The 25382-nt window shown below is 35.7% G+C and overlaps 1 protein-coding gene across 1 annotated transcript in view; it reads right to left on the bottom strand.

Moving 5' to 3' along the window:
* LOC131075658 (peroxisomal acyl-coenzyme A oxidase 1) overlaps positions 1 to 25382 on the bottom strand; it is a 211182-nt gene that overhangs the window by 139746 nt on the left and 46054 nt on the right. The window contains exon 7 of the mRNA XM_058012499.2: positions 20450 to 20648. Within this exon, the coding sequence (XP_057868482.2) occupies positions 20450 to 20648 (199 nt within the window). The remainder of the gene's footprint in view (positions 1 to 20449; positions 20649 to 25382) is intronic.

The following is a 25382-nucleotide window of genomic DNA, read 5'->3' as shown; positions in this document are numbered from 1 at the left end:
ATGTGGTTAAGCTTGTTTACCCTTAAGAATGATAGTAGATAACTTACAATATTGATTTAAATCAATCTTAAATTCAAATGAATCTGAAATTAGATGCTAAATAAGACTGATTACTATTTCTTGACACACTTATCTACATTTCCTAATGCATTGGCATCAATAAGAGAGGCCTAACTCAATAAATATATCGTTATTAGACTCCAATTAGACCTGTTTTTAATTTCCTATCAGTCGAAATACAACACTTACCTCTGATTTCTAACAGATTAACCTTGAATTTGATCAAAAAACGACTGATAATATCAAGGAATTCACTGTAACTGGATAATTTCACCTTGTGAAGGGTGAATTCACTTCTCTTTAAGACGAATTTGGTGTGATACTAATGTAGTTCACTGTGAATGTGTCTCCTTACTGAGCAAATTCGCTGTCTCTTTGGTGAATTTCTCTGCTCAATGATGGAATTCGCCTTTCTTGATCACTGAACCTGCACGTTCAATGATTAAGTTTACTTTATGCTGACTGAGATTGCTAATCTTGCTAATGAAATTCACCTTGCTGATGAAATTCGCTAATGATGCTCTGCTCTTGAATTCGCTGATTGCATGAATAAATTGATTTGATTTGATGTTAAGAAAGATTGCTTGAATATCCTTATATAGACGCTTTAGGGCAAGAGACATGTCTCTTCAGGTGAAGGCCGACTTGATTTAGAAATCAAAATAATAATTATAATCTTTTTATAGGGCCAACTCATCACTTTAAAACATTTTCTTTTGAATTTTAAATCAAGCTTTTAGCACCAAATGGGTTTGAATTACCCTTGTAACAGTCAAAAGAAGGAATTTGCTCCCAAAGAGGAGCACTTGAAGTTCGCTTTCAAACGGGAGCACTTGAAGTGAAATTCGCTCCTAAAGAGGAGCACTTGAAGTGGATTTCAAATCTCGCCCTTCATCATCTTAAACTCAAAAAATTTCTTTTCTAATCATATGAAGACATCAAATCGACTCAAAGCAATGATCAATAAGCAATTCCGCATCTTATCCTAGACAAATGAGGCAAATTTTCTCTCAGTTAGGAGCACCTGAAGTGAAATTCGCTCCAAAAGTGGAGCACCCGAAGTAGTTTTTGCTCCAAAGGAGCACTTGAAGTGAATTTCAAATCAAAATCATATTCACTATCTTCACTCATGATAACTCAAACACTTTAAATTGCACTCAATCAAGGCTTCTAAGGCAAATTCGCTCTAACGGAAGAGCACTTGAAGCAAATTTCGCTCCAAAGAAAGAGCACTTGAAGTGATCTTTAAACTTGTCATTAAACTTTCTTTCACTCACTTTTCTTCATTCTATGGATTTAATATTGAGTCTTTCAGCTATTCATTGATGAAAACATGACAAACTAACCTCATGGAAGGCCTAAGAAGAAACTTTGCTCCTATTTCAGGGCACTGGAAGTGAGATTCGCTTCCACTAAAGAGCACTTGAAGTAGAATTCGCTCCAACTAGGGAGCGCTTGAAGTGACACTCAGGTTGACACTTAACTCTGATTCGCTTACTTGGACTCACTTCCTCAATTCAAATATGTCAAGCCATGCTAGATGTGAGGTCTTAGTAGGAATTTTGCTCTAAGACTTGCGCACATGAAGTAAAATTCGCTCCTACTGGGGAGCACCTGAAGTGAATTAATCTTTGTCACTTAGCACTTTCTTGTTTACTCTCCTTCATTCCATCCATTCGAGTGTTTCAAATTGGACTCAAGGTGTGTTCTAGGATCAGTTTCACTCTCAATCAAGAGCAAATGGAGTGAATTTCGCTCCTACTATAATTTGAAAATGCATCTTTTGAGTTGAATCTCATGGATTTGTCTTAGTTTATGCTCCTTCACACCAAAAGTCTTCAAAACTCATCTTGACTGTGGCTTCACCTTCTACCTGAGTCATTTAGAAGTGAAATTTGCTCTGTGAGAGGGGCACTTGAAGTGAATTTCGCTCCAAAAGAGGAGCACTTGAAGCATCCCTTACTAGCAATCTCTCATTCATTCTTTGGTTGAATTCATGATAGGCTTCACTTCCCATGTGATCTAGACATTACTAAAGGATAACAAACTCACTCATTTCACTTGTGAGAGGGATATTAGACTAAGACAGACTAGGACTCGAGCAAAAAGGGGGGTCCCCATTTTGATGGGGCGATGTGTGAAAGGGTCACAACATCTTCTTCTTCTTGCTCCAATGCTCCCCCTTAGTAGTCTTCTCCCCCTTTGACATCAATGGCAAAGGCTATCAAAGAACTCCCCCTTACTCCATAGAAGGATAGGGTAGTACCCCTAATTTTTGTCTAAGAAACTCAAAAGTTTCTCTTGGTAGAGGTTTTGTAAATATATCTGCTATTTGTTCTTTGGTACACAAATACTCTGTCTTCACCTATTTTTCAGCAACTTGTTCTCTCAAGAAATGATATTTGATGGGAATGTGTTTTGTCCTTGAGTGCATCACAAGATTTTTGGAGATGTTGATGGCACTTGTGTTATCAGACAATATAGATATTGGGTGATCATATTCCACTTTGAGGTCCTTCAAAGTTTGACGCATCCAAAGTACTTGAGTACAACATGAAGCTACCGCTGTGTACTATGCTTCTGCAGTAGATAGGGAGATTGAGGCTTGTTTCTTACTCAACCATGAAACAAGGCTATTTCCTCGAAAGAATGCATTGCCACTTGTGCTTTTCTTGTCATCTATACTACCTGCCCAATCAGCATTTGTGTATGCTTTAAGGGTAAAGTCTTCACTTTTTGGATACCATACGCCAAAGTCCAAAGTCCCTTTCAAGTATTTGAAGATTCTTTTTATTGTCTGAACATGTTCCTTGGGGACTGCTTCAAATCTTGCCACAACTCCAACTACTTGCATGATATCTAGCCTTGAGGCTGTTAGATAGAGTAAACTTCCTATCATTGATCGGTAGAGAGTTTGATTTGCTTCGAGAGAGTCATCATCTTTACTTAATTTACACCTTGTTAACCATGGGTGTACTTACAGGATTGCATTCTTCCATACTAAACCTTTTCAACATTTCTTTAGCATATTTTGTTTGTGAAATAAAAGTTCCATTTTTAAATTGAGAGACTTGTAGCCCTAAGAAAAAGGATAGTTCACCCAAAAAGGACATCTCAAATTCTTGTTGCATCCTTTGAGCAAAGTCTTGACACATTTCCTTTTTGCTTCCTCCAACGATGATATCATCTACATATACCACTACAATCAATTGATGTTCATCTTCAATCTTGAAGTAAAGACCGATGTCTACTACGCCTTGCTTGAAACCTTGGTCTTGCAAGTATTTATCCAATCTACAGTTCCAAGCTCCAGGAGCTTGTTTCAAACCATAAAGAGCCTTCTTTAATTTACATACATAGTCTTTGTTTTCTGATAGCTTGAATCTTTCTAGCTGTTCAATATAGACCTCTTGTTCTAGATGCCCATTCAGAAAAGCTGATTTAACATCCATTTGGTACACCATGCAATTTTTGTAGAAAGCATATGCTAGAAACAACTAGGGCAAATGTTTCTTCAAAATCAACTCCTTCCACTTGTGCATATCCTTTGCACACCAACCTTGCTTTATTTTTCATTACTTGACCATCTTCATTCAATTTGTTTTTGAAAACCCATTTGGTGCCTATTATGTTCTTGTCCTTGGGTCTTGGGACAAGTTCCCAAGTTTCATTCTTTTCTATTTTGTTTATTTCTTCCTCCACGCTTTCTACCCAATGTGTGTCTTGGCTAGCTTCCTTGAAATATTTAGGTTCAATCATGGAAAGTAAGGCCATGTGATTTGGTGTGGTTGCCAATCTCTCCTTGTCCGAATCTCTGTATTCATGTCACCAATAACTAACTCTTTTCGATGGTTTCTTTGAACAAACTTTGAAGGGGTTTTGGGTGCCTTCATTGGTGTAGAAGCCTTCCCATTTTCATCTTCCTCTTTGCTGCTTTCTTCCTCATGATCGACTTCTTGCTCTACTTCAATATGATGGAAATTATCACCAACACAAACATTTCTGCTTTCAATTACCTTATGTAATCTATTATTGTAACATCTGAATGCTTTGCTTCTTGATGAGTAGCCAAGAAATATTCCTTCATCAGCTCTTGTATCTAATTTCCCTACATTTTCTTCATCCCTTCTTATAAAACACTTGCGACCAAATACTTTGAAGTATTTTACGGTGGCAGCCCTTCCTTTCCACAATTCATATGGAGTCTTATCATGATTGACTCTTATTTATGCTCTATTTAGGATATAAACTGCTATGTGTACTGCCTCTCTTTATAATGAAGCAGATACCTTATACTCATTTAACATGGTCCTTGACATTTCTTGGAGGGTCCTGTTCTTCTTTTCTACCACACCATTTTGTTGTGGTGTCCTAGCAGCTGAAAATTCCATGGTTTTCACAAAATTCTTCAAATTCTTTTGATGTGAACTCACCCCTTTGTCTGATCATAAGCATTTTATCTTCAATCCAGTTTCATTTTCAACTATGGCCTTGAATATCTTGAACTTTTCTAATGCCTCAGCCTTCTCCTTTAGAAAATTGACCCACGCGAATCTAGAATAATCATCTATTAACAGAATGAAATATTTTTCACCATATATGCTTTGGTACGAGTAGGTCCACAAAGATCCATGTGGATCAGCTCTAATGGCTCGGATGCAGAATTTTCCTTTCATTTGAATGTTGTTTGCTTCCCAAGTTGGCAATGTTTGCAAGTGGTATTTGAAGGTTAGGAGATTTTAGGCATATCTCTCACAGCTTGTGTATTGCTAATTTTGATTAAATTGTCAAAATTAATGTGCCACAGCCACCCTCCTTTTGTCATGAGACACATCTTGCCTCTATTTACACTTAGGATATAAAGATTATTGGACATGCATGGTTCTGCTATAATTTCTCCTTCGTTCTTGATTTGGCATCCTTCTACATGGAATAAAAGAGTATGAACTTGATCACATAATTGGCTAACACTCAAAAGATTGTGTTTTAGGCCTTTTACATGTAGTACATTGCTTATTTCAGTTTTTCCATTGTCAAGGCTTATGGTCCTTTTTCCTACTATAGTTGTTGTAGCATTGTCTCCAAAACTTACCACTCCACCAGCAATAGCCTTTAGTTTGCTGAATTTACTTTTGTCACCTGTCATGTGACGTGAACACCCACTATCCACATACCATCGATCTCCATCGTCTTGGGCATGTAATGCTGTTTGTATCAGCAAGGTTCTCTCCTTTCTATTTTCTTCCTTCCTATTCCATACCTTTAAATCTTTCTCCTTTTGAGCTTTGTAAGTCTTCATCACATCATTATGTCTTGATGTATTTGTGAAGATGGTTCTACAAAACCGTGCAATGTGTCCGAAATTGTTACATCTATAGCATTCAATGTTGTATAATAAAGGAGAAAAAGGATTGTAGTTCCTATCAACCTTCTTGATGATGTTCCCATTCTTGTTCCGAGTAGAATTCATCGGGTTTGTTTTACAATTTACAGCCTTGTGACCAAAACGTTTACAAGTAAAACAATAGCCAACAAAATTACTTTTATTCTTATTTATGAGATTATCTTTTGGGTGAAGTATCTTACTATGTTTGCCCTTGGAAGAGTTGCTTGAAATCTGATTCTTCTTGACTTCTTTGTTTTTCACAAGCTTTATCATAACTTCCACATACTTTTCTGCTTCTTCTTCTGAATTTTTAAGTGCTTCTCCCATTTTGCTGCTTTCTCCTTTGATGGATCCTTTGAGTGTATCAGCACAGCTTTTAGTCGATTCTCTAAATCCTAGCCCTGTTTTATTAGATGTTGATCTTTGACTGTTAATAATACCATTCAAGATTTCTGAACTTTTCTCATACTTCAGGTTGGTTTTCAGTTTGAGAGATGTTCTTTCTAATTCATCTTTTAAGGAAGCTACTTGTCATTCAAGTTTGTTGCAGGATTCCTCTTTTGCCTTTAACTGAATCCTCAACTCTTCTTCAACTTTCTTTACCTCATCAATCTGAAACTTCAAGTTGCTGATATGTTTTTCTGTTTCTTCAAAGGTTTTGGATTTCATACATTCTTCTTGAAACAAGCATTTGTGTTTTAGAACTTTCTTCCTTAGTCTTTCTATTTCATCTATAGCTCGGTAAAGCTCCTCTTCAAAGCTGTCCTCATCATCACTTTCTGAATTAAGCTTGGTGTTTTCCTCTTCATGCGAGAAATTCAAATTGATATTAGATTTTGGAGTTCCTCCTTCAATTTCAAAGGTCATGAACAACATTTCTTCCTTATAATTATCCCAATCACTCTAATCGAATGAGCTATTGTCCCTATATGCCTAAAGACTCTTTTTGTATCCATTATTCCTTCTTTTGTTCCTATCATAATTGAACTTGCTCTCTCTTTTTGGTTAAGGCTCTTCATCATTTTTCTCACTTTCTTTTAGGTAAGGACAATTTTTAATTGAATGTCCAACTTTTCCACAAATGAAACATTTAAAGGGCAATTTTCCTTTGTTCTTTCTTCTCATCTTTTGAACAAAAAGAGTGTAATGTCCCCCAAATGAACCCAAACGAATATACTATATATGTCATTATATTAATTACTTTTTATATTAATATTCTTAATTGAGGATTAATATAAGTAATTAATATGGTTATTTCTTAATGAATAAAAGTAGTTCTAGAAACTACTTCATTGATGAATAAAGGGACATGGCGGAAGCTTTGGAAGGCATGTCTGGAAGAAGAATTAAACAGTGCGTCTAGAACCGAACTGTAGTATTACATCTTTCGTCAGTAATACTGGCCTATTGGTGGAGTCGAAACTGCGTGAAGCAGAGTATTGGGATCGATGTTGGTGCATTCTGTTGTGCTTAGCATTGTCGTGAGTTGCAAATATACTCGCATATTTCTATTGCCCCAGTTTGGGAAGTGAGTGTCGGCTGCAGAGAAGGGACGACATTGCATTTATATCCCGTGACGAGAAGAATCATTTTCGGGCATTTGCATGGTGCCGCAGTTAACACGCAGAAGCATTACAGAGGGCAACATCATTCCATGTAATATAGTATACTTATATCCAGCAGGGATTAGCCTGAAAGTAGCTAGGAGTTCCAAATGAACCCTAAACTACGTTCGTAGTCTTCATAAGATCCCAGAAACCCGATATCGGGTGTGTGCATAAATACCACTGCAAAAAACGTGATAATTTGTGAAGGATCGTGAATTGTCTAACAAAACTGGATGGGGTCGCCAAACGTCGTGTTCTTCATTCCGAAACAAATTGAAGTGGAAGGCTGCCATTAATATGCTTCATGGTGAGAACCGAAACCTCCTCAAAGGCAATTAGCTGCGTGATGACATAGACAGCCACAGCTGAATTACAGGTGCCCATTCTGCGATGATAAGTACTGAGAATGTATTTCAATAATTCATAAGAATATGGATAAACTTGAAATATGATTTGATGTTGCACTAGTTATATCATAAATTCATAGGATTAATGTTGCACTGGTTAAATCATTAAATAAATGCATAGGCCTTTCCATGTTCAAACAGTTAAGCAATAAAATGTTCCTGTACAAACTGGTCATTTGCAATCAAATTCCAATAAGGGATTTACAGTGGTATCAGAGCTTTAAATCCTGCCAGCCTGTAGGGTATTTTCAGAAAAATTTAATGCACGACTGAGTATGCACCAAGGAAATTATAATTTCCAAAGTACTAGGGCCCGACAAAACAGATTTACAAACTCTCCTTTAGCACAGAGTAGTACGTCTATTCCATTTGAAATTGAGGATAGCCACACAGAAATTGACGAAGAAATTATCTTTGAAACCAACATGGGAGACCCAGATAACAATAGGGATTTGTTGGCTGCATTAATCAGAAGTCAGCAAGATATGCAAGATAATGTTAACAGAATGACCAATTTGATGACCCAGTTTATGGAAAATAACATAAATCAGCACTAAAATAATGGAAGGCAGAATAATCAACATCAAAATAATGGGGGTAGAGATGAACAATCAGTTAATAATCAGCCAGAAAGAACAGGAACAGCTAGGCCATTTATGCCCACATTTACTGCTAGAAACCAACCACCTGAAAATGAACCAACAATAAGAGAAATACAGGCAGAAATACATCAGGATTGGTTAGATTCCGATGAAGAATTCCGATCAACAATGACATTTAGAGAATATTTAGATGTCAAAATGAAACATAGGCCAAGAGGACAGCGAGGAAATAATAGTGAATTACAAAGAAAAATTGGGAAAATGTCCATTCCTTATTTTGATGGTTCAGGTAAGACAACTGCTCGGGCTTGGGTGCAAAAATTAGATACATACTTCCAATTAAATCCTATGTTGGAAGAAGAGGCAATTAAATATGTTGCGTTACATCTTGACGGTGTAGCACATGAATGGTGGCATCATGGACAAATAACCTTAGGTCATAATTTGATAGGCACTTATGTTGAGTTCACTAAGAAAGTTATTGATAGGTTTGATTCTAAAGATCCAGAATTACATCTTAAGGATTTTACTCAACTTAAGCAAACCGGAACTGTTGAACAATATATATCTGAATTTGAAAAATTGGCTGTCTTAGTTACTTAAATCTCAGAAAGACACAAGATTGTGATATTTATAGATGGATTGTCTGATTCCCTCAAAGGGTGGGTTAAATCCTTAAACCCCCTAACTTTGCAAACAGCTGTCAAAAGAGCAAGAGAATTGGAACCATCTTCAAAAGGAAAATCTTTTAACAAAGGACCATCTCCTAAACCAGAAAAAGACAAACAACATTTCAACAAAGATGATTTCCCAAAAAACAGGCTAGATAAAGAAGAAAGGGAAGAACTCAGAAGGAAAAAACTATGTTTCAGTTGTAGGGAAGCATGGCAGTTGGGACACAAATGTTTGGGGAAGGGAAAAATTCATTATATTGAGGTTATGTCTGACAGTGAGGATGGTGAGAATGTTGATCCTAACATAGAACGAGCGTCACAGAAAACTGAGTCAGAAACACATGAAGGATTTGATGTTAGAGTAGCAGGTGGAACTAATTTGTCTAGCACTCCTAAAGTTCCTAAATTGAATATCACTCTTGGCAATTACACTGTTACTGATGATTTCTATGTGATTGATCTGGCTGATACTAATGTTGTCTTGGGCATACAGTGGATGGAAACATTAGATGACTATACACAGAGTTTTAAAAGAATGGAATTCTCTTTTAAAATTGATGATAAGAAGGTAGTCCTTCGTGGTATGTCCAACAGTGGCCCCGGGATTGTCAGTGCTAAAAGAATGGAGGCTATTTTTAGACATGGAGATGTGGCATGGTCAGCACAATGTTTAATCTCCAACAAGGTATCAGGTTTTGAATCTAAATCTTATCAAGATGATTTATTAACAGTGTTAGATTCACATCATTTGGTTTTCAGTGATATTCCTCCACGAGTCCCACCTGATAGAGGTTTTGAACATACTATTGAATTAGAAGAAGGTGCTAAACCAGTGATTACTACTCCTTATAGACACCCTAAAACATTCAGGGATGAAATAGAAAAAGCAATTAAGGAATTATTGGATATGGGGCACATCAAACCTAGTTCTAGTCCTTTTGCATCCTCTGTAGCGTTGGTCAAAAAGAAGGATGGAACTCTTCGAATGTGTATTGATTACAAATCCCTTAACAATAAAAAACAGGTATCCAATTCCTCGAATTGATGAATTGTTAGATGAATTGCATGGTGCTATCTATTTTTCTAAAATTGATTTGAGATCAGGGTATCATCAGATTGAGTTAAGAGAACAAGACATTCATAAAACTGCTTTTTGTTGTCATTATGGTCATTATGAATTCTTGGTTATGCCGTTTGGCCTAACAAATGCTCCAGCAACATTTCAGTCTTGTATGAATCATATTTTTAACAAACAGCTAAGGAAATTTTTGCTAGTATTCTTTGATGATATATTGATTTATAGCAAAACTTGGGAAGAGCATTTGAAACATATTGACATAATTCTTGGAATTATGGAATCACAATCATTGTATGCAAAGGCATCTAAATGTGAATTTGGAATGACTGAAATTTTGTATGTAGGGCATATGATCAGTGCAACAGGGGTACAGGTTCATCAAGAGAAGATAAGAGCCATTTTGGAGTGGCCACCACCACGGAACCTTACAGAGTTAAGAGGATTCTTTGGTTTATGCAGTTATTACAGGAGATTTGTCAAAGGTTTTCCACAGCTTGGGGCACCCTTGACAGATCTTACCAAAAAGGGGGCATTCAGATGGACTGAGGAAGCTCAACAGGTATTTGAGAAACTTAAAGAGGTAATGAGTTCTTGTCCAGTACTTGCTCTCCCAGATTTTAATCAGCCTTTTGTGTTGGAATGTGATGCTTCTGGGAATGGAATAGGGGCAGTTTTAATGCAAAACAAACATCCTATAGTTTATGAAAGCGGGAAACTTAATAAACTTGAGAAATTATATTCCATTTATGATAAAGAAATGTTGGCTATCATGCATGAATTGACAAAATTTAGACAGTATTTGGTTGGTAGCAAATTTGTGGTGAAAACTGACCATAACAGTATGAGATATTTCTTGGGACAAAAAGATTTAAATGACAGGCAACAAAAGTGGATCAGTAAAATTCAAGCTTATGACTTTGAGATTGAATATGTTAAAGGTAAAAATAATGTTGTTGCTGATGCTCTATCTAGAAGGCCTGAAATCAATGTGTTATATGTCGTAACAGCTGATTGGAAATCTTTGTTGTTGGTCGAGTATTCAAAAGATTATTTTGCATGTGATTTGCTAGATGGTAATATACAGGATGATAAATATAAAATTGTTAATGATGTTATTTATTACAAAGACAGGATTTATTCAACTCCAAGATCGAAGTTAAAAGAAAAAATTCTCCAATCTATGCATGATATTCCCCTAGCAGGGCATTCTGGGTACTTCAAAACGTATCGTCGAGTGAGAGAAAGGTTCACTTGGAAAGGCTTAAAAAACGATGTCCTACGCTATGTCAAGGAATGCACCACCTGCTAGCAAAATAAAGCAGAACAAACGTATCCTACCGGTTTATTACAGCCACTACCTATACTAGATCAGAAATGGGAAAGTATATCCATGGATTTCATCACAGGTTTACTGAAATCCCAAGGTAAAGATTGTATATTTGTTGTGGTTGATAGATTAACTAAATTTGCACACTTTTTACCTATCACTACAGAATTCACAACTGTTCAACTCGCAGAACTGTCTTTTCGAGAGGTTTTCCGTTTACATGGTTTACCAAAAAATATCGTTAGTGACCGAGATAGCAGGTTTTTGAGTATATTTTGAGGAGAACTTTTCAGATTGACAGGTATTGAGTTAAATCACAATACGAGTTATCATCTGCAAACCGATGGACAGACTGAAATAGTAAACAAGTGGATTGAGGGTTATCTATGTAATTATGTGTCTGGTCATCAAAAAGAATGGGTCCGTTGGCTATATTTGGGTGAATATTGCTATAATACTACATATCATATATCTATCGGTATGACTCCTTTCAAAGCGCTATATGGGTATGATGTGTCTTCCTTTATTGATCTAGTCTTTGATCAGAGTAATGTTTCCCAAATCTCATGACATGCTTCAGGAAAGTCAAGATATTTTGAAAGCACTTAAGGAAAATTTGCAATGTGCCCAAAATACACAAAAAATTTATGCAGACAAGAAGCGGATTGAACGTCATTTTGAAATTGGAGAATTGGTGTACGTCAGACTTCAACCCTATAGGCAGTCATCCCTCAAGCGGAGCGGGACTAAAAAATTGAAGCCTCGATTTTATGGGCCATACTCAGTGATTAGGAAAGTTGGCGCAGTAGCATATGAATTGAAATTACCTGAAGGAAGCAAAATACATAACGTATTTCATGTTTCATGTCTCAAAAAGGCTTTGGTCAGCAGGTGACAATATCAGAAAACCTACCACCACTGAATGAAGAAGGCAAATTAGAAATGATACCCGAAGTGATTCTGGACACTCCAGACCGGCATTTGCGGAATAGGACAATTAGAGAATATCTTATTAAGTGGCAGAGTTTACCATTGGATGATGCTACTTGGGAAAATGAGCAGGTTCTTCAACATCCTGGACTGAAGTTGCTTGTGGGCAAGCAACATTGGGCAGGGGAGACTGTAATGTCCCCCAAATGAACCCAAACGAATATAATATATATGTCATTATATTAATTACTTTTTATATTAATATTCTTAATTGAGGATTAATATAAGTAATTAATATGGTTATTTCTTAATGAATAGAAGTAGTTCTGGAAACTACTTCATCGATGAATAAAGGGACATGGCGGAAGCTTTGGAAGGCACGTCTGGAAGAAGAATTAAAATAGTGCGTCTGGAACTGAACTGTAGTATTACATCTTTCGTCAGTAATACTAGCCTATTGGTGGAGTCGAAACTGCGTGAAGCAGAGTATTGGGATCGATGTTGGTGCATTTTGTTGTGCTTAGCATTATCGTGAGTTGCAAATATACTCGCATATTTCTATTGCCCCAGTTTGGGAAGTGAGTGTCGGTTGCAGAGAAGGGACGACATTGCATTTATATCCCGTGACGAGAAGAATCATTTTCGGGCATTTGCATGGTGCCGCAGTTAACACGCAGAAGCATTACGGAAGGCAACATCATTCCGTGTAATATAATATACTTATATCCAGCAGGGATTAGCCTGAAAGTAGCCAGGAGTTCCAAATGAACCCTAAACTGCGTTCGCAGTCTTCATAAGATCCCAGAAACCCGATATCGGGTGTGTGCATAAATACCACTGCAAAAATGTGATAATTTGTGAAGGATCGTGAATTGTCTAGTTGAACTGGATGGGGTCGCCAAACGTTGTGTTCTTCGTTCCGAAACAGATTGAAGTGGAAGGCCGCCATTGATATGCTTCACGGTGAGAACCGAAACCTCCTCAAAGGCAATTAGCTGCGTGATGACACAGACAGCCACAGCTGAATTACAGGTGCCATTCTGCGATGATAAGTACCGAGAATGTATTTCAATAATTCATAAGAATATGGATAAACTTGAAATATGATTTGATGCTGCACTGGTTATATCATAAATTCATAGGATTAATGCTGCACCGGTTAAATCAAAAAATAAATGCATAGGCCTTTCCATGTTCAAACGGTTAAGCAATAAGATGTTCCTGTACAAACTGGTCATTTGCAATCAAATTCCAGTAAGGGATTTTACAAAGAGAGACTTCTTGGTCAATGTCTTCATCAGAGTTTTTGCTTGATGAAGGTTCCTTATTTTTCAATTTCCTTGTTGCTTTGAATGCTGATTCCCCTGTTGATGAATCTCCTTTTCTAGTTCTCATTACATAGGTTGTAAGAGTTCCCTGTAGCTCATCCAAAGATAGCTGGTCCAAGTCCTTCATCTCTTCTATTGCTGAGGCTTTAGGATCAAATATATCAGGAAGTGATCTTAATATTTTTGAATTACTACTGGTTCATCTATTTCCTCTCCTAGACCTCATATTGTATTGACTACTTTGTCAACTCAAAGAAAGAATGCTGCAATGTTCTCCTCATCCATCATTTTGAGGTTTTCACATTCTCTTCTATGACTTTGAAATTCACCTTTTTCACCTTAGTGTCTCCCTCATAGATGTTTTTCAATTTATCCCAAACTTCCCTTGTTGATTCACAGCAGATCACTTTTACAATTTCTGGTTCACTTAGTCCACACAAAATTATATTTTTTGCTTTTGCATTGTTCTCATATGCTTTCTTCCCTGCTGCATCTAATGAGTGATTTGGAGCTTTATATCCATTCACCACTGCTTGCTAGACATCATACCCCAAAGAGCTTATAAAGGTTTCCATTCTCAAACTCTAAAATGTATAGTCAGTTCCCTCAAACAATGGAGCTTTGCTTGAAGAGAGTCCATTAGATTTGGCCATGATCTTCCTTTTAGTTGGTTAGACTAGTTTGAAAGGCCGGCTCCGAAACCAATTGTTGGTCCCACAGTTATACTGAGAATGGGAAGGTGGCGGGGGGGCTGAATCAGTATAACACACTTTTTCAGAATTCAACTTTATTAACAATACCAGTCCAAAGAACACGAGTACACAATGTAAATATAAAAAACCCTAAATATATTATTATGTGAAAGTATTATTTCTACAGTTGATAGAGGCACCAACCCCTCATTCAAATTATGATTACAAGAGTCACAACTCTTTTCTAAATCTGCAATGATTCTTCACTAGAATGTGCTACAAATCTGTCAAAAAGAGTTCACAATCTCTATTTAATCTCTGCTTATTAATTCCACAAATCTGATCACCACTCTGCTGTATTATCTCTTCATATGATTCCTACAGGTCTGATTCAATGCACATAATTCCTCCACTAGTCTGATCGAAGACTATACATATAATCTGGTTCTAATCCTTCACAAATCTGAAATAATTTCTCTTACTGATGGTGCACAGAATGTTGGTCTTCGCTGAATGTTGGTCTTCGCTGTTAACACCTTTCTCATTTTTTCAAGAACAATCACAAAATAATTTCGATCTGCCTTATGTATGTCTTATGTAACCGTTCATGAATGAAGACAACTTTAAAAAAGTCTTTTGATAACAAACAGAAATCATATACCTTAATCACATCCCTTGGTTTGCTTTTCTAAGACTTCATTGCACCTTATCATTAACACATTTTGAATGAGTCAACTATTAATTGATTGTTGACTAATGTGGTAACTAATCTATAGTAAATCGTTTATTATATTCATATGACTTTTAACCTGCCATCTTTTTATTAACAACTTGTATGTAATCTGCCAATGATCGGTTATCAAAATAATCATTATTGCTGTTATCGGGCAGTGATAATGTGCCTTGCATTGTCATCGAACAACGACTAGAGTCAACCTGTATTCCTCCAATGCCTTCGATAGACATGTATTGCTTCAATGCCTTTGATATATATATAGATCAGTATGTCTCCAAAAATAAACATGGAGTCAACATCTTCACGCCGGTCTTGATATTGATTTTGATTATGACTGACTAATATCAATCTTAATTACATCAATAACAATATTTCAGCACACTGCACATTACATTTGGAATTCTCCAACACGGAATTTATCAAACCTATTGAAACCAGATATGCATCCTATATAATTCATTGAAAAGAATACTTAAGTTGCAGGAGCCTTTGCAAATAGTGATCATGACATGGGAATGGAATAACTAGGCCAACTGCAAGATAGGGTAAGGGATGAAGGTAAAAGAAGTGGTGAAGAAAAACACTTTTTCATTTTGATCCCAAACACATAACCCCCATTGTATCCCTGATATTCACGATGATTAGATATGACAACACTAATGCTCTAAGCATTTGAGACACATATGAGTACATTGGCCAAATTGTTAGGATTTAGGTGCCATCTACCCTATAAATCCTATGTCATTTTACATGTTTCCGAAATCCTTGGAAAGTGTAGTGTTTTGTACATTAATTTGTAATGTCTTATCCCACCTATTATTCGTAATACATTCATAAGGAAGGAGGGGTCCATTGACAATTGTAAAAATGGCTTGTGAAGACAAAAATAATAAATTAAACTTTCTCCTACAAGTGCAGTGCCTGGGAAGGAGTGGATAACTCTAGAGTTCCAAAATTTTATATTGTGGACATCAAAGACCTTTCACATCCTATGATATGCCCTTTTTGATTCCCAAGTTCTCCACTTGGGAGTATCCAAACGAAGACTTTCAGATGCATTTGTGATGACCTTTCACACTCTAGGATGCAATCCAAAGGTTGGAAATGCAAAGAGGCATTTTGGGCATCATATTTGGTTTTGGCTCTATAAAGCGGTGCCTTGGATCATATTTGGTAGTCAGGCTTACAGAAATGGGATAGAGTTGGATGTGTCGAGATTGTTCACAAGTAAACAAGTTATGCCAGATTAAAAGGCAAAGGGGAAAATGGAATTAAGTGTTAAAGTGGATCAGATTTATATATAGGTAATTTTAATTATAATATAGTAATTATTAACGAAGATGTCAACTGCTGTACGTGCAATAATATAGAATGCTGTATGTTATTACAACAATATTGATTGCTCTTGTTTATTACATCAACTTCACCTTCAATCTGAGTAGTTGCAGATTACAATGTATGGAATAAACGTAATTCACACACAAGTATTTATCACTTCCACGGCTGTCTCTTTTTTCACCTGTAATAGAATGTCGATCTGCTATCTGTCTTTCTTATCACTTTGCTTCCATCGACAGCAAGGCAATTATATGCAATGGTGGTCCACAAAGGAGTCACGACTCCTTGTGGAGACATGATTCCTCAAGGAGTCGTGACTCCTATGTGGAGTCACGTCAACAACCTTCGACAAACGCATTACCCATGATAATATCGTCGGGTTATCATGAAACATAATAGGTCAACCAAACCAATAATGATATGCGATCATTTACAATAAATCAGTAATGTCAATAATGAAATAATATAATTAATATTATGAATAATTAGTAATGCAAGGTTGTTACTAATTATTCATAATATTGATTATAATATTAATCATAATATTAACCAATCAATAAATAAATGGTTACATAGATAAATATATATCTATATGTGATCAGAATAATAAGGGTAGATTTACGGATAAATACAAGACAAATGTCTAAGGCCGTAAGGCCAATTAGACATTTGGTTCATCCGACCGATGCTATTTATTTTAACAGTAAGATTGTACTATAATCTTGTTTTTCAAAATTAATACATTCTTGGCCTCTCTTCTTGGTATAGCTTTACTCCTACAAAAGTTTCTCCGCGTAAATCCTATATTGTGTGATGCAATAATGGTGTTTGCTGATACTTCTATTTGCTGATTTGAATCCATCAAGTCTCTTCAAGGACATTCCAAGATTAAGAACACTTAATTTCATTTTTGCATACAAATTTCAGATTTCTATGTTGTCATCAACTAAGCATTGTATCTCATAAATCGGTATCATAGTTTGATGTTAAACAATTGGATTAGAAACTAAAAAATTTCAAAAAAAATGAAGGTCGTTGTACAAAACAAAGAGCCCACATTGTAGTTTGAGAATATGTGTACATTCAACCCTATCATTTAGGCTTGTCTTCCACTTTAGCCAATATGAGTTCACTTAGTACTAGCAGCTTTGTCATAGAATTTCCCATTTTTGTAGGAGCTTCCCAAATAAATAGCTTTGTAGCCACATTAGCTACATATGTCTTCCTATGCATTGCACTCAAAGTGGTGTGTGCAAAAGTTTAGTAGAATTGTCCCTATCGTAGACATTGTAGTGAAAACAAACTTCATGAAATCAACCAATGAGATGTACAATGGAAAGGATTACATAATCATCTAGCATGAAAGGACCAAATTTTGCCACATTCAAGGACTATGTGAGTACAACAAAGATAGGTAGGGAAACCATGGTGCAAGAGGCCCCGATGCAATTTTGGTATTAACATTGGCCTCCATCAATGATAAACATACTAGTTATTTGCCTCTTATCACAAGTTTATAATTTGCTTGTTGAGAGGAAGTAGCCTACATACAACTTCATCCACTAAGAGGAATAGGCTTACCTCTAGGAGAGTGGAGAAGCTTGTAGTTGTACATAGTAATTACTATCTCAAAAACAAAATGATTGAGGAAATAAAGAGTATAGTAGCATGGAAAGATGTAGACCAAGAGGAGCCAACACAAATTGATGAGGAAGAAGCTGGACAAACAAGGTTGGCTAGTGTCCGATTGGAGGAGCTAGATGAGTCAAGCAGTTCTAGCAATACGAGGAGTATGCCACAACATTTGGCAACAAATGATTAGGTCACTTGGACCTTGACCCATTGTACTTGAAACTTTGTACTACTATTGCAAACTTGATGAAATCATGAAATTTAATATATTGATATTCAGAAGAAAAATAATAATATTCCTAATAGTCTAAGAATATAGTTCAAACAAGCATTTGAACCAACTAATACAAAAACTTAACTACGCATACAATACGTAGCCCTTTAGAGCAACAACTTAGAAATTATTACTACAATCGAAACAATGAAAGACCAGGAGTTACCACTTAGAATTCCATCTTAGATGTCAGTCACTATGGGGATTTGGATTTGGGTCTCCACAATGAGAACCCAATGCTTTAACCACCTGATATCAACCCTTATATTATATTCTCAATTTTCAATGGAAATGCATTGTTAGTTCAATTGATTGTGTTTACACGAATGATAAATTGCAAGTTCTATTGCTTTTTTATGACTAATTTTTCAAATATTATATATTATTTGCATTGCAATCCCAAAAACTTGGAAAAAAATTGTCATCCTTGAGAATCATCCCCAAGCTCCCTGTCATTCCAATTCTAAAACTATGTGGAACACTAATTCTTTTTTATACAAAGGATAAGTCATATACATGGTGTTATTTTCGAATTGCATATTCCCAATGTTGACCAAGTTTGCACACATGCTGACCCTGAAATTCTCTCCTCTATGCGCTTCTACAAACCTCCTATTTCATATGGTGAGTATAGTCACTTGAGATACAATTTTGGTATATAGAGGTTACTGTTGACTATGTTGGTGCTATCTGTTGAAAATGGATAGCTAAGTTCGGATTATATTTTACTGATGCCTAGTGGCAATTAAAATATTAATCATATTGTAATAAGGTTAAGCGATTACATATCTAATAGGGCTGGGCCCAAAAATGAAACGTGGTATAACTTGCAATTTATGTAGGCCCCAAATTGGGCACCAAAAAGGGTAAACTTAAAATATGTAAAATGGCAGCAATTTTGTTAAAGCCAACTTGGGGAAAACTTGAACATGAATCTTGCATATAAACAAGATTCATTTCACACTTCAAACATAATATTATCTTCATCAAGAAAACATACCATAAGCCGTTAGCCTTATGTGAATTTAGTCAGCGAACTTGGAAGAATAGAAAGCGATCTAAGTCTTCAGACTGCTGCAAGTCTATCTGATCATTGAGCGAATCCATTGGGCAGCTTGCTGGGCAAAGTGGTGTCCTATACTTCAGCAATCTCCTTCTCCGAGTGATGTCGATATTCTGCTCACTCTAAAGATATACTACAGCTGCATATACTTGGTTTGAATCTGCCCTAGATTGGCACTACAATCAGATAAGCAATCTGATATATACTGTTCATGTAATCTGCTTATAAATAAAGGATCTGATCTGAATCTTTGATGCTCGGTTTTTCCTCCAAGAGGGAGGTTTTCCCAAGGTATTTGTGACTTGTGTCGTGTGCTTTATTGTTATTTCTGCTTATTCTCAGTCTGATTATAATTTAATTAGTTAGATTAACATCTGATTGCCTAAATTTAACACTATCAGCTATCAAACTATTGATGTCAAACAAGTCTGCACAAATGATGACCCTAAAACTCTCTCATTCATTTGCTTGCAATCAAATAGAACATATTATCGTAGAGCTGTTGTCAAAGTTAGAATTAAATTTTCCACACAGAAGGAAACAAGGAAAAAACATATGATTTTCTTCTAGATCCACAGGTAACGGAGACCAAAACAATAATAAATTAGGATGAGCATTGATGCCGAATTCAGAAGAACTACAATCATGCACAGGAAAAGATGTTATAAAAACACATTCAATGTGTTGATAATCTGATAAGAAATGGATATTTTGGATCTGTGAAAATGTAAGATAGACTATCAAACATCCACAAAAGGCACAAGAGAATGGAACATGCAATGAAAGAATATTAAGATAAACACTGCTACCAAAAAAAATAACTTTACAATATAGATAAGTCAATCACAACAACTCAATTTCACTTACTTTGTACTTCGCAAACACAATCAATAATACAGTGTGAAAATCGAGTTCAATTAACAGAAAGGAAGATGCACTAACAGCTTAAATTGTTTCAAACATATTAATTTTTAAACCAATATAACTCACATGTTTATACAGTTCCAAGGAACCTAGAGAAACGTAAAAGACCAACACTCTAATGTGTTCCAACAGATAGATAAATTCCCAAGTTGCAGTGGCAAATAGGATGCTCTAGATCATGCATTTCAGTATGGTGATCTAATCTATTCAAGATCCAGATGAACTTAAAGAACCAACTTAAAATGTGTTCAATCAAAATAATAATATTAATGATGTAAATGCTGAGTCAGGACCCATTTGATTTGACCAAACAATGGCATTCATAATAAGGAGGTCATTTAGCTGTTTAACATAAGAAAAAGAAAGAATCAAAAGTATTGTCATTTTGTACCTGAATTTCAGGACCACCAGCCTGAGATCCAAACTGACGTCTGACAGCACTGTATCTCACAGCAATACAGACAGCCCGTGAAAGATAATTGGAAGCATCTGCAACAATTGACTGTCGCACATAAACCATGGCTCCATAACCCAGCTGCCTGGGGACATCAGATTGCAGATACTTTCCTTCTCTAGTAACTGTAGAAAGCCTGCCAAAACATCGTCACAAAGTTGGAAAATGTTTTGAAAGCTAAATTTCCAAAATTATTTATCAAATAGTTTGCTTGTACAAAGATAAAGGTTTTTCATGTTTTAACGATTATAAACTCCAAGTAAAAGTTGGGTTTACATTTCCTATTTGTTCAATATAAGCCACTAGTTCAACATATAGAAAGTGCACTTTTCCAACAAGCTAATAGAAAATGTGCATTTCTCAGTAGCACATTTTAATAGAAAAAATAAAAGCCCAGTTGCAACTGGTTGTGTTCTACAATTAATTAATCCTATTTGGACCAGCCTGCAGCTTGCCTGTGGCCCTTATCAAACTGAACACACTCAACCTTTCCGAACCTCACTGATTGTAAATTATTCCCAAATATAAGTTTCATCCAACATTCTTGGCATATCTTGTTCTTGTTTTTATTTTACACACGCTACAGACTCAAATTCAGTTGTGTACATTCGTGCAGCCTCTACCAAGGATAACTGCTATACACAAGAGTGCTATTTATTCCCTTAAACTTTCTAGATTTCGTTCTCATTCTATATTTGAATCGGTGTTAGATATATTTTCTGAAGTAGTGTATACATAAGGCCACAAGCTGGGTCCATCACCATAGTAAGCAATTTTAATGACTAACCCAAAAGTGCAGCATTTGAATGTATAAAACATTACAAAATTATAAAAGCATGTATAATTTTTAAAAACCACAATATTAGCACTTGCACCAAAAGAAGATGCAATGGTTATGCCAATAGTAAAATATACTTTGAATAGTATGTTGGAGGGTACACAAGCTAAGAAAGTAAAAGCTACATTTATTAGTGATAATTATTTATAATGTAAATAAGATGATATTGAAATATGAAAATCTAAATACAAATTAATGTAAATTAATTTGAAACTATAGAATCCACTCTTAAGCTTGTGTTTAATACCTTACAAAAAGACAATCACATAACATATTTTGTTAAAATATAACTATTCCACCATTATTAAAAAAGATTAATGATATTAGATTTTCACAATTCATATTGTTAAAAAGCCATTTCTCCACTTTTGAGTACATGACAATGAGTCTTTTCCTAGAGTCCTACATGTTACTTTTTATAAATTAATTTTTTGGTTTTATCAATTGAAATTAATTAGTAACTCTTTTTTTTTTGGTTTTATCAATTTAAATTAGTTAATAGATGAATATTTTTATGATTGTTTCTGATTTTAATTCTTAGAATTGAATAATCTAAGAGTCAAATTCTTATTTGCAACTGAAACTTTTCAGATTGATTAATGGTTAGTTGAAGAGCTTCATTAGAGACGAAATCCTTCAATGGATTGCATATAGATGATTTTTTAGTTTAATCTTCATGAGAGAATTAACAAAAAGATAGTCTTGAGCTCCTTTTGGATGAAAGTGGGAACCATACTATAAGACTCTATCATAAATCTCATGATCTTAAAGGTTCAAGTAAGGAAAAACTGAAGAACCAGACGAAGGTACAAAGAAGTGCTCAAGAAGTAGACGATTTCATTGATTCTTTAACAGTACATGAGAAATTTTGTGGAGCTCCCTGTTCTTCATATGTAAGGCAAGATGGTAAAAGTAATCAGTCAAAGGAATTCCACGGGAGAGATTCTCATACAAGACAAGTGGGCTAGTTTCTTCAGATGCATACTCTTTTGAGGAGACCCCATTGCTTAGATCACCCGATTAGAACTAAAACAGATCTTGCTCATCCTTTGATGATGAGTGTGGTTTTGGCATTGCAACTTCTTTTGGTGACCTGGATATCTACAATCCCAACAAAATTCGTAGAAGAACGAGAAAATCAGCTGCCAGCGAATGTATTACTGACAAAGAATCTATATATACAAAAATCATTGAGAAAACATCAATGCATAGAAACCTGAGCCAAAAGTATAGTCCCAAGTCCTTTAAGGAACTACTTGGACACAACATTGTTGCTCACACCCTTCGTAATTTAGTTAGAAAAGGAAAAATTGCACCTTTTTATTTTTTTGATGGACCTGAGGCACAGGGAAGACATCCACTAGAAGTACCTACAACACTAAACCATGTTGGAATTGCAATGGGTACACAAAAAGCCCAGAAATTAAAGAGATGAATGCAACATCCAGATGTGTTGACATTGAAAGAATGAAAATCTTCCTCCATATTGTTAAATGATTTAGAAGAAGAGTTTAATTCTGTTGTATTATGATCATAATAGATACAAAAGAGCTTCTGAGGATTGCACTATCTAGTTGTCAAAAGTTCCATTTCCCCAAGCTAAAAGATTCAGATATCTATGGGCAACTTGAGATGATTGCCATTAAACTTGACCAAACCCTAGGCAACTTAAAAGAGCATTAATTGATTGATGGAAATGGAGATAATGAGATCAACTGCAATTTAGTCTTCTATATAGTGTAAAACTAGATTTCATGAGATACCTTTAAAACCTTCACTAGACTGTGCCAAGTCTGAGTCTTGCTGCTAATTATATTCCTAGTAGCAAAAATTGTCAAATTCCCTGTAGTATGCAGACCTGTTTGCCTTTGTTTTTTTTTTGTGTTTTAAATATGTTTTGAAAATATTTGATAGAGAGAATAGAAAAATAGAAAGAGCAGAGATATATTGCAATAGTTACAATTTTATAACAGAAACTACAAATGAAATGATTGCAATTTCATGCTTATAATTAGTTATATTTCTCAAAGTACATTTTAGAAGGAAAACTGGAGATACCCAGCTGGGCAAAACTGATTACGAAAATAAATACAGCATACCCATTTTCTGGTAAAGTGAAATATGGGACTGCGGCAACAATAACCAGCAGCAATATCACCCAAAAACCCTAGGCGTCACACATAAACTCCTCCAACTGAGACAGCATGAAGAAACCAAATCAGACAATACTCAAGATGCCTGCAAACAGCAGATAATCACACTAAAACCTAAATTGACCAGCCTCTTGAACTCTCACACCCAGTCCAGATGAAGTACGACCAGCCCTAGGTAAGTACGGACCGCTAGAGAGATTGTGCAGACAACCAATGCCAAGAACAAACAGCAATAACACCTCCCAACTCTCCTCCTATCAGCAAAATATAAATAAAATCTGCAACCTAGAACTGAAGAAGAAGATCAATTAAACACCATTGAAGCTCAGCTGTGTTTCCTGTATAAAAAACACCAAGAAATTCTCCAGAATATGTCTCTCAATAATGTTGCAAAGTGTTTCGTCCTCACAAACCAAAGAAGAGCAAGCTCCTCCAAAAGAAATGGCAATATCAAATCTCAAACTTAGCATCAGAAATGAGCTCCACAAAAGTGCCTTTATAAATCTCCCAGGAAAATCAACCCTCTTCACTTTTTGCTTTTAATTTAATAAAAAACACTTTTTAATCTCCCAATGTGGCATCCAAATATAAAGACCCCATTCATTTATAAGAATTAATCTTTCAATTTATAACTGGCCCTATAGTCCCTTCATTAAATAAATTAAAATAATGACAAAGTTGAATCTTTAATTTAGCTTTATTAATTAATAAATTGTCTTTATTTTATTTTAAACCATTGGACTACATAAAATGATGAGATAATCATCAAATTTGTATCCACCAACTATACTAAAAATAGTAACCCTACCAGCTGGCTCAGTCAGATCATTCAAATCAGTGCCCAAAACTTACTAAAAATAGTAATTATTGGAAGACTACCACAAAATCACCACAGAAAGGGGTGTTATGCTCAATATAATAGTTGGATCTCAACTACACATTAAATATTGTCAAACTACTAGACAAACTACCTCCAAAGTTCCCTAATCCTAACTCATTAGCCTATGGCCCTATAGGAACCAAACTGAATAGACTAGCAATCCAAACCATCTGGTTAGGAAGGGAGCATTACAGTCCACTCTTCCAAAAATTGCATGTCTTCAACCAATCTCAACTTAGGAAGCTACAAAATCTGCTCATGTTTGTCAATGTATTGCTCTTGTATATTTGCATTATCTATGAATGAGAACTTCCAAACAAAAACGCACCAGGAAACAACAAAACATCAAACGACTACATTTCAGTTCACAAGGTGAATACATAGCAACTGTATGACAAAATTTCTCATAGTCAGCGCAGGTGTATCCTGCCACCTGAAGGGTTGATCAAAAGATGAAGTCTTACGAAGAGTTGCTAGAAGATCTTCAGTACTTGCATGAGCATCCAGGTTGGTTTAGAACCATCTTTAAAACGAAATCAGAGACTAATGAAAAGGATTTCTTCAGTGTCCAAATCCAAAAAGCCAACGAAAATGAAGAAATTAAAAAGGTCACGATGAAGGATGTTCTAATTACTTCGGAAGGTGATAATGAGTTAGGTAAAAGGGTGTCTATTGCAGGAGAGAAGTTGGGACACTTATCTCTATCAAAAGATGGTCTTCTTAGCTCATTGGAGGAAATGGCAGAGTGCTTGCAAGAGGTGAAACAGTCACCCTCTCAACTGATCCAAAATGCAATAGCTCCAACAGTGAACTCTTTGGGAGAACATAGGTTGCTGAGACACCCGAAAAAGGAGGTAAGACTAGTTATTTCTAATTGCCTAAGTGAAATTATAAGAATTACAGCTCCTGAAATTCCTTACAAAGATGATATAATGAAAGAAGTCTTACAACTGATTGTGGAGAGTCTTCATGGGTTGCATGATGACAAAGCCCCCACTT

The sequence above is a fragment of the Cryptomeria japonica genome, chromosome 6 (genome assembly GCF_030272615.1).
Source record: "Cryptomeria japonica chromosome 6, Sugi_1.0, whole genome shotgun sequence".
Lineage (NCBI taxonomy): Eukaryota > Viridiplantae > Streptophyta > Pinopsida > Cupressales > Cupressaceae > Cryptomeria > Cryptomeria japonica.
Note: the sequence above shows the minus strand (reverse complement) of the source record. Positions and strands in the feature narration are given on the sequence as shown.